Source organism: Daphnia magna, linkage group LG2, assembly GCF_020631705.1.
Source record: "Daphnia magna isolate NIES linkage group LG2, ASM2063170v1.1, whole genome shotgun sequence".
NCBI lineage: Eukaryota > Metazoa > Arthropoda > Branchiopoda > Diplostraca > Daphniidae > Daphnia > Daphnia magna.
The window spans coordinates 5,963,387-5,973,822 of record NC_059183.1 but is presented as its reverse complement, the minus strand read 5'-3'; the positions used below and the strand labels follow the sequence as shown (position 1 = coordinate 5,973,822).

Genomic DNA, 10,436 nt, shown 5'->3' with positions numbered 1-10,436 from the left:
TGGATTAGAGAAAACTTGTCTTGCTAGGGAAGTGCGTCTATGGCACTTTTTTAATCGTTATTGGATTAGAGAAAACTTGTCTTGCTAGGGAAGTGCCATAGATTCTGTTAACTCATCATAGCTAATTGAGTAGCCACCAATACTTGAAAGGTATCTAACACCTAGAAAAGAAAATAGAATATTAATAATGTAGATTACATGTCTGTAGTTGTATTTGTATTTTTGAATTTTTGAATCTGTATCAGATGACAGTAGTAGATAGTTTTTCCAGTGTTGTGACTTTATATGTATAATTATGTAATTGCTAGTTTTTATGAATTATTCTTAATTGAATTTATTTGCTTGTTATTTATTTAAATAAATTTAGTTATAATTTAGTATTTGAAAATGAAGTTATTGTGTGTAAATTTTATATATATAGATTTTAAAATATAACATGCAACAACGAATAATTTCATATAGCAGACGACATATTGTATTCTTTGTATTTCATTCATTTTTTAAAGTTTGTAGTGTATACATCTGTGTATTGGATAACTTTTTTTTAAGGTAAGTGTTCGTTGTTAATATTTTGGTAATAGAGTAGTGGTATTAGAGTAATTTTTTTTATTTATTATTTATTTGACTAATTTAATTACTTAACTTAATTATACATTACTTTATAAAGTTATTAGTAACTTAATAGATTTACTTTACCTTACTGATTAGCAGAAATGTTACTTTTTACTTAACTTAAATGTGTTAATTTTACTTAATATTTAGAGTGTTTAACTTAATTATTTTACTTTACTTTACTATTTTACTTAATATTTGGAGTGTTTAACTTAATTATTTTACTTTACTTTACTATTTTACTTTATTACTTTACTTTACTTTACTATTTTACTTTATTACTTTACTTTACTTTACTATATTACTTTATTACTTTACTTTACTTTACTATTTTACTTTATTACTTTACTATTACATTACTTTTCCCACCCAAAACCCCTATTTTGCCTCGCATAGCTCGGGCTTGGTCCCGCTTAGTTACTTAAGTATAGTTAAGTTAAGTTATTTTAGGTTACTAGTTTACTTTATTACTTTACTATTACATTACTTTACCCACCCAAAACCCCTATTTTGCCTCGCATAGCTCGGGCTTGGTCCCGTTTAGTTACTTAAGTATAGTTAAGTTAAGTTATTTTAGTTAAGTAAATTTGGTCGGGTAAAATAGACTTTTACCGAGATTTCTTTCGCGTTAATCTTACTTTGCAATAAATACACGTAACCCTAAGATCTTTAATCATATTACGCCCTAAACACGTAGTTTTAATCTACTAAATTAAGATAAATTACGACGTAGGATGAATAAGATAAATTAAGATTTACGATGTACGACGAAATTCTCACCCACGATCGACCTGTTGCTTCAGTGCTTCCACTCCGATTTTTTTCATCTGGCCTTCTACGTTGCCAGATATGGCCAATTATAGCCAAATATAATTTTCAAAATAGCCAAAAATTTAGCCAAAATTATATACATAAAAAATCGAAATCACTCATTGCAGACTTTCTTTATTAAAAACAAGTTTTTTTTTGAAACTGTTAGACATTATTTCCAAGTTTACATTTGTAAAAATACAGGAACAAACAATCAAGCAAAACAATAAACTACGATCACAGGATTCAAAGCGTGAGATATTGCTTGCTAATCAGAATCAGAACTTACAATGGCAGCATTGGTTTTCACTGTTTTAGAAAGTTGTAACAGCGAATCAGGAATTGTAACACTACCAGCATTTGCCCTATTACTTTTTAACCAAATATTTCCCTTCATTACAGCATCGACCGATTTGTCGTGAAGGCCGTTTTTCTTAGGAGGTTTGGTGTCTTTCATATGGCTGAAAAATCTTTCAGCGGCTGCGTTACTAAACAGCAAAGTGAGGAGGAGGGATATGCATACTTTAAGATTGGGTAATCGTATTTCTCCTGAAGGTGACTTAGAAGCAAACACTCGGTTCCACTAAAATTCTGCGTCCATGTTATGGAACTCAAAATCCTCCGAAATATTGAAATAATGGCAAGACAAATTAACATGCGCTCTCCACTCGTTGTCAGCGTCATCTTCATTGACATGATCGCGTAATAGAGGGTATCGCATAAAAAGACACGAGAGAGATTGAGGAGATAGTTTGCGCGTATTCTTTGGTTTTATCATTGGGAGGATTTTATATACCTGTACATCATCTTCAAAATTGAAACGAGTTTTGAACTCATAAACGGCTTTTGCGTAAAAGTTCCGCACTGAAAGAAAAAAATAATCGATTGAGTGGAAAGACCGTTCAAATTCTTGGTTGAAAGCGGTTGGTTGGAGCAGTGCTCCACTTTACTTTACAATATATTGTAGCGAGTCGCGACATTGCCAAACCCAAACGCTTGAAAAAGATGAAACTAAATAATACGAAAAGGGTATTTTTTGTTCTTTTAAATAATCTTAAGTATTTGCAAAAATTTTAGCAAAATCTTGAAAATGGCCAGGCCATGGCCACATGGCCAGACATACTGAAAATAGCCAAAATGGCCAAAAATAGCCACTTGTGGACGCACTGAGTTGCTTATAGAAATTTGTCTCAGGCGTTGCTAAAAATCTGCTGGCAACTTGAAATCTGGATTCGATATCATCGCCATCTACTGGTAAAAATATCGTGAAAATGGAATCTACGGTGTATGTATCTGTCATATACAATGAATCCCTATCTGGAAAATAATGTTTTCTAGTGAAGTGATGATAAAATATTGATGTATCATGTGTAGATGAACTCTAAGCACTAACTGTATACCCACTGATACTTTTGGTGGACAGGGTCCAGAGCTACAGTGTTTTCTCTTCATACGGTTGTAAAAAAATTATCTTTTTTATTTCAAAAAAGTGTGTACAGCTGTTAAACAGCGGGGTTGAATTGTTTCCGAGCACGCTTATAGTTTCATCATTTTCGTATAACTAGACCTAGATTTTGTAATCATTAACCAGTCGTGATGAAAGACAGCAATTGAGTAATAATGCAATAGCCGTTGACAAACGATAATAACCCTCCGTAAAGGCGTTCGGCGGCGACACCGGTTAATGAGCTATTTCGTCTTTCATTGTGAACACACCAACTGGTATCGATACACATCAAAAGAGATTCTACGTAAGCAAAAATTTCAGGGCTACTAAATACCAAGTGTCAAAGTCGTCGTGATTACGCAATTGCTCACGCGAGTCGCAAGCTGCATTGACCATCTGATTTTGATTAGACTACACGACGCGAACATCGCTATTTTCACAGCGCCTGTCTGCCCGAACACTAGACTTTTTTGTCTAACTGCGACGTGACAGTCTCAGTTTGTGGTAATATGAAACGCTCCGGTTCGTTTAAAAGATTCGCTCGATGCGAAACAAAAATAACCTAGGAGACGTTAACATAAAATGCCTCTCGATAACGTTACAAATTTACAATACGTCCATGCCTTTTATGGTATTGAACAACGAAAGTAAAATAATAAATGATACCAGTGAATCGCTGAGTCCTCTAAAGGAATTATTCATCCCCACTTCGATGCGATAATATCCTTGCATTAAAAATTTATTTACATGAAAATTTTTGGCGAAAAAAAAACATGTTATTATGTATATCATGTAAAATTTAAAATCCTGGCCTGTCACAGTGTATTCCCACTTTTCAAGAGAAGGCTTCAATTCCCTTATGTGTTCGATAAAAAAGCGAACTTCTCCAAGGACTTAGAAAGAGCGACGTGCTGTGAAATGAGTCGAATTCGAATCTGAACAGATTAGCAGAAAACTTTATTATGATGGCGACGAAATGAGAAGCTCAAAAGAGGCGGTTCTTGTTCTTCCGTGTGTATCCACGCGACCAAGGAAGACGCTTCAAGGCTACACAACACAGGGCATCTGAAAGCCTTTTCAAGGGCGTCAAACAAGTGGCAGAAGACGAAGCTATTAGTAGTTCGCACGTTCTTGTGGTTGAACACAGTTGACAACTCAGATCCGGCTGGCCAAGTCCACGTAGCAAATTTTATGAGACATTTTTTCAAGTAAGTTTTAGCACTAGATGTTCGAGTGCATGTCCATATTTGAATGACAGAAACGATGTCTATCATTCATGCTTAGTTCACGTGCTACGTATTGGACTTTGAAATCGCCCTCTTCTTGTATTGTTTTGTTTTTGTTTCGCTGGGAAAATCATGGCTTTCAACTTTGAAACTCAATCCACAGTCCGATACATTTTACAGTATTTGCGTCAAGTAACCTAAATTTGAAGGAAGATTGAATGCGTAGGAAGGCAGTTGTTAAAAAAAAAAAAAATGTTGCCAAACACAAAACAAGAACAAGAGTTAAAATCGAGGCAATGGCTTTCCTGGTATCGTTGTTCGTTCTATCATCCCGTCAACATCCCTCTTCTATAACCTCTTTTGAACCTCACGCGTTTGATTTGTGTCACAAACTGCTCGTTTCTTCAATAAAATAACGTCGTTATCTTTTTTTGGATTAAATGATTTCATCTCGTTTTTCTTACATCTGGACAGAACTAGGCTACTTTGTGATGTCTCTGCTTATATCAAGAGAGCGAATTTTGATCGACGAAGTACACGGATTGAAGCGCCTTCGTGCACTTATCGATGGTATAAAAATATTCTTTTTAAAATTCAATCCGGTTTTGTCTAACTAGACAAGGATGTTATGAACTGACAGAATCGACTTTGGAACACCCGATAAGGGAAGAACTCTTGCTATGTTTCCTACGGGCGCGAAAATTCAACGTAGAGCGAGCCTTCAAATCGGTGAATATTAAAACATTGAATTTTTTAAAATAAATAAACCCTTAAATTAAATCTATACTGTATGTCACTAAATTTTGTTGAATGATAGCTCAAGAATTATTTGAAAATGGTGAAGAACTATCCTGAGTTATTGGCTAACTTGTCAGTATCAAAATTGCGCCCTCAACTGAAAGAACAGCTACAGATTGTTTATAAATCCAAGGATAAACTAGGTCGTCGCATTTTCATTTTCCGAGCAGGTAAAAAAAATCTATATCCTTTTTTGTGTTGTTAATAGTAATGGGACTTACTATGTGAAACTAGGACGATGGAATCCGAACAAATTATCCCTCGATGACATTTTTCGCTGCAACGTCTTTTGCCTCCAGCAGCTCGCTTCGAATTTCGATGCTCAGATAAACGGAATTGTTGCCATTGTTGATCTCCAGAATTTAAGCCTCAATCAAGCAAGGCATTTTACGCCCAGCTATGCAAAGAAAATCGCCGACCTGTTGACAGTACGAACATCTTTGCCTATTTAAGGGGTTTGCCGTCAAAACTCAGTACTGGAACTTTGAATTTAATGAATTAACGAACTTACCGACCTTGTCAAAAGCCTTACAAGTCCTACTAGCTCGTAGAATGGCAAACCTTTTTCAGACTTCTTTCAGCGGACAGTAAATGTTCGTTTATATCACAGGAAGCCTTTCCGTTAAGCTTTCAAACCATCCACATCGTAAATCAAAATTGGATCGTGGACATGCTTATGTCGATTATTTGGCCTTTCCTATCAGCAAAAATCCAAAAACGAGTAAAAACAGGATTTGAAAGTTATATCCATAGCAGAGTATTGAATTTCAATATTCGTTTCTTTAAAGGTTTTGTACCATGGATCTTGCTGGGCTTCCTTACACGAATATGTCGATGCAGCAGATTTGCCGGAGGATTATGGCGGTTTTCGGGAGCAGCTGGATTGCTTTAAACTTTTCGAAGCTGTAACGAATGAAGAAACTTGCAATTTGTTCAACTTGAACTAAACTTTTCATTGAATCACATGCTTACCATTTTGTAATTTTTTTTTTCCCCTTTTTTGGGCGAATACGTCAACTGTAAACTTTACTGGTGCACATGAATAAAACGAGCGGGGCGTGAACTGGACTAAACTAGGGCAGTACTATTTCTTACAGAGCTGAAGTTTATCTTTTTAAAATAAAATAACATTTCATCTACTTCCTTCTATCACCAACATGTGCTGTACTACTGTACTATATATAAAGGTCAAATAAGCGCTTGCTCAACAGTACTGGGTCTATATTAACCCTCCCGTAAGATATATAGTGCTGGTTGATCGCATTTATTGGAGTCATCTTGTTGCTAGAGTTCTCAGATCAGTATCACTCTGTCGTGCTGTTACTGGGAAAGATCACTTCACTCCCGACCACTTCTCAATCGACAAAAGTCGCATTGTTAGGGTCATCAACTGCAGTCCCCGTGGCTATCATTGTTCTCCAAAAGACTGTAAGTGGAGGCTGAATATTTTTCTTAAGTTTACAGATAGAGCCACGATGTTTTAGACAGATTTTTCAAATGAAACTGTAAAGAAAAACGAAAGTTAGGTTAGAATTTATAATAAGTATATGTTTTCAACGTAATGCGAAACTTGTTTCCTACATAACGTTTGCATTTTTCGCTTAATCTTCTTCATATTAACGTGAGCCGCCAAGTATCTTATTTTCAGATAGCGCGAAGTCCGTGTTGTATTGACCTAGATTTTCCTCTATCCTGTTCAATCCTAGAAAAAATGGCACAATAACGTAGTTTGTTTTCAGCCGGCCGTTATAAAAGCGCCCTGTAGTTATCGCCGCGACAGTTAAGGGATCGCCTCTTAACGGCCGTTCAACAACGCAATTGCTTATTCTTACTTGTTGCGGCTGCATTCTCGTGAAAATAGGACTGCGACACGGACATCGGCAACAAACACAATCGAAAATGAGCAACAACACGGAATTCAAAATACACAACAGCAATGAGCTTGTAACGAAATTCCGTTCGCTCATCAAAGGTAAGAAGTAAATTCAAATGATTTTAAGTTACTTTTCTACGTTTCAGCAACTTGATTCGACGATTTTTGATAGAATCCAACATCAACTTCCAGTTAAGCGACGAATTGCTCATGTGCTTCATACAAGCACGCAAATGCGACTTACACCGAGCTATGAAGCTGGTAAATTCTATTGCTGATGTGCAATTGCATGAATTCTAAACCTAGTCACACATTCTTTCCAGCTCAACAATTATTTTAAAGCAATGAAGAATTATCCGGAACTGCTTACCGATTTGCGCCTTGAGCGTGTTAAACACGTTTTAGTTTCCAATCATTTTCTGTTGTCTCCACTTCGGGACCAGCATGGACATCGCCTGGCGATATTTAACTCGCGTAATTCAGAAGATTTTTTCTATAAGCTAAACAATTGATTTAGACGAGTTCTTTTTCCTCAGTTAACTGGGATATCCGCGTTTGTAGTTTGGATGACATGCTTCGCACGGCAGTATTTTGCTTTCAAAGATTGGTCTCCGAGCAAGAAACTCGGTCTAATGGAGTAGTACTCATCATGGATTTCAAGGGCTTTACGTTTCACCATTTTACACACGTCACACCATCTTTCGCGAAGAAAGTAGCAGATTTCGTGCAGGTACTGCTCCGAAAATAACCACAGCAAGATTTGGCAGCATCTATAACAGTATTTTTCCCTTCTCAGGATGTGTTACCTATTCGTCTGAAAGGTATTCACGTTATCCACGAACCGCAAGTTGTCAAATTCCTGGTGGCAATGGTTTGGCCCTTTCTAACAAACAAAATTCGCAATCGGGTTAGTTTTTCATTTTTAGCTATTATGATAAAAATTAGAATCCGAATTTTCTTATATTACCGTGTCCAATGTCTTATTCCTTTGTAGTTGGTTTTCCATGGTTCGTGCTTCAAAACATTGCATCATCACGTTAAACCTTCTTGCCTACCTAGCAATTACGATGGCTGGTTAGGAACACTGGATTCCATGAATTTTTCTCGCGTGTTGTTTGAGAAGGAACATGCAAATATTTTTGAATGCTTCAATTAAAAATAAAATCTATTTAAGTTTCTTCAAGGATGTGTGGAATTGAAAAAATCATACTTTTACTTTCAATATTACCTGTCATGGTTTCATCGTTTCTGCAAAGCCAAACGTGACATTTATCACCACCTAGGGTCCTCGCTGTATACATTGCAATCTCCGGTTATCTTTAGATCTAAATTGTATTAATATTAGACATATTCTGTGAAATATAATAAAATAAATAACAGTTAAGTTCACCTTCTCCTTCGAATGATTTAGCCACAGACCGATAAAGGGTTTACAGGGAAACTAACTGGCTGGGACAAAAAACCTCATTTTACTAATGTAACTTATCCACGCAGGTGAAGTCGACTGGAAAAGAACAGATCATTTCTGACTTGGGTCACCATGCAATTGCTCGCCAAGAAATTACTGCAAACTTGAAAAATTGGCGTTAACAACTGCAAAGTATAAGAGAAAACCTTATTGTATATTCTCTCCTATGTCATACAGACAAGTTTTGCGATGAGGATTACAATGATGAGGCCAAAGTTCTTTTGTTATGCTTACTTCTTATATGAACAAAGAAAGAGAGGGAGAAAGGAGAATGGAAGGAGAGCAACAGAACAGGGTATGTGTTATTTCCTAGATCGAGAAGGTAGAGGATGAATGAAAAGAAGATTGGAAGAGCGCGGCAAATGGCCTGCGAATCACGCGCACGCACACACAAAATGTTCGAAACGATAATGACACGTTGAAACTGGTTAATGCAAGAACTGGCAAAAAGAACGTATCATCAGTAGTTTGCTTTTCCATCTTCTCTTTGAATAATTCCATTGGTTAGTAGCAAGGTGTCATTTAAGAATTGTTTTTTAGCTCTCCTTATTTATATAAAAGGAAATTTTGTTTTGCCTGTTTTCTGTCGAATTCCATCATGCTCACAGAATATTACATCTTCTCTTTTTGATGGGCTCTGGAGGTTCCAATGCTGCCAGGATGGCTTCGTCGAAGACGTTCTTCAACCCTTTCTGTAAAAAAATACAATACCATACCAAAATGACGCAAACAATTGTAGTATAACAATATGAGATTTATAAATTTACTTGAGTGAGAGCTGAGCACTCAACATATTTGACTGCTTTCAGTTCACGAGCTAGTTTTTCTCCCTGGTCAATAGTGATCACTCTCTGCTTGTTTTTGGCCAACTTTTCCACTGTCGCCGCATCGTCTCGCAAATCAATCTGCGTTCCAACTAACAAGAAAGGTGTTTTCTGACAGTGGTGTGTAATTTCGGGAACCCACTAGAAAAAGATTGGATTAGCTAACATGTTGGCTAAAAGTTCAAATGCTAAGATAAACCTTCTCTTTGACGTTTTCAAAAGATGATGGTGAGACTACAGAGAAACACACCAAGAACACATCAGTCTGTGGATAACTCAGTGGTCTTAATCTGTCATAATCCTCTTGACCTATGATAGAAAAAAATACAATAATAAATAGTGACCACTGTTCTCAGCAATCACATATGAGATTGAAAAATGAGAAATCCACACCTGCTGTATCAAATAACCCAAGGGTGTAAGGTTCACCTCCGATCATAACTGTAACAGCATAATTGTCGAATACCTAAAGAAATATTTCTTAGGTATTTTACAAATGTTACATGCAAAAATATGTTTAGGCAGCTTACTGTTGGAACATATTCTGACGGGAACTTGTTGGTGGTGTATGAAATGAGAAGACAAGTTTTACCCACTGCACCATCCCCCACAACAACACATTTAATGGTCTGCATGCTCTTTTCTCAAGCTCTAAAGTAATATTTAAAAAGAAAAGAAAATAAAAAATGTTAACACAAATTTTGCAGTCACAAGAGATAAGCGGTCGAAACGAAACTATTCGACAGCCATTTTGATAGATAGGACGCTGGGCGAAAACACACGTATAAACAGAGCAAAAACGCCGTTGAAACCGGTAAAAGAACAGAACCATGAATCACTTTCTTCACTTACGATAATTATATTGAAATGTAGTATCAGCACAATTTGCTGAAAAGTATTTAAGTATCCCAAAAAGCGGTTGTGGAAGTGACACTTGGAATATTATAAAGGCGTGAACGTCTCCTGTGCAGCGTTGCCAGTTGGCGGAAAATATTTCACGACGCCACCGCTTCAACCGCAAGCAGCAAGCACAAGCCACAGACAAAAAAAAATATGGGAAAAAACGAAATGTGTGTGATACCATCCGAGAACAAATAAATTTTATCAAATTGAATCGCTTATCACGATTATTATTATTGCCGATGGTTTATTTTGCGAGATATCGTTTGGTTTGTACTCGTGATGGTTTAAAGTTCGTGTTTGTTCTCGCTATATGCGTAATGTTTTTACCCTTTTAATTTCCAACGTGATTATCCTGAATTCCTGAGGCTGAATCTTAGTCATGCTCAGATGTTGCAAGTGTGACTTTACCAAAGATATTTCATTTTTATTATTGTATTTATTTCAAAAAACCAGTTTTATACACACACAAAAAAAA

The 10,436-nt window shown here is 36.2% G+C and overlaps 3 protein-coding genes across 6 annotated transcripts; 2 read left to right on the top strand and 1 right to left on the bottom strand.

The window, feature by feature from the left end:
- Positions 1–3,683: 3,683 nt before the first annotated feature.
- LOC116915441 (retinaldehyde-binding protein 1) lies at positions 3,684–5,961 on the top strand. Of its 3 annotated transcripts, none has more exons than XM_032920585.2 (7): positions 3,684–4,077; positions 4,538–4,665; positions 4,736–4,824; positions 4,913–5,063; positions 5,128–5,321; positions 5,504–5,614; positions 5,682–5,961. In XM_032920585.2, exons 1-7 carry the CDS (start codon positions 4,061–4,063, stop codon positions 5,838–5,840), a joined length of 849 nt encoding a protein of 282 aa, XP_032776476.1. In that variant the 5' UTR covers positions 3,684–4,060; the 3' UTR covers positions 5,841–5,961. The 3 variants fall into 3 exon arrangements, with proteins under 3 accessions (XP_032776476.1, XP_045025243.1, XP_032776477.1); XM_032920586.2 differs by having other exon boundaries at positions 3,695–4,077; positions 4,570–4,665; XM_045169308.1 differs by lacking the exon at positions 4,538–4,665 and having other exon boundaries at positions 3,686–4,077; positions 4,713–4,824.
- Positions 5,962–6,120: 159 nt separating this feature from the next.
- Positions 6,121–8,155, top strand: LOC116915445 (alpha-tocopherol transfer protein-like). 2 transcript variants are annotated; one of them, XM_032920592.2, is made up of 7 exons: positions 6,121–6,321; positions 6,755–6,865; positions 6,939–7,027; positions 7,090–7,240; positions 7,303–7,496; positions 7,563–7,673; positions 7,761–8,155. In XM_032920592.2, exons 2-7 carry the CDS (start codon positions 6,793–6,795, stop codon positions 7,920–7,922), a joined length of 780 nt encoding a protein of 259 aa, XP_032776483.2. In that variant the 5' UTR covers positions 6,121–6,321; positions 6,755–6,792; the 3' UTR covers positions 7,923–8,155. The 2 variants fall into 2 exon arrangements, with proteins under 2 accessions (XP_032776483.2, XP_045025244.1); XM_045169309.1 differs by having other exon boundaries at positions 6,633–6,865.
- A 214-nt stretch (positions 8,156–8,369) lies between these two features.
- On the bottom strand, positions 8,370–10,071 carry LOC116915469 (cdc42 homolog). The gene is made up of 6 exons (XM_032920625.2): positions 9,911–10,071; positions 9,589–9,709; positions 9,452–9,524; positions 9,258–9,367; positions 9,002–9,199; positions 8,370–8,926 (listed from the first exon to the last, which is right to left on the bottom strand). The coding sequence occupies exons 2-6, from the start codon at positions 9,691–9,693 to the stop codon at positions 8,837–8,839; spliced, it is 576 nt and encodes a 191-aa protein (XP_032776516.1). The 5' UTR covers positions 9,694–9,709; positions 9,911–10,071; the 3' UTR covers positions 8,370–8,836.
- Between the last annotated feature and the right edge of the window lie 365 nt (positions 10,072–10,436).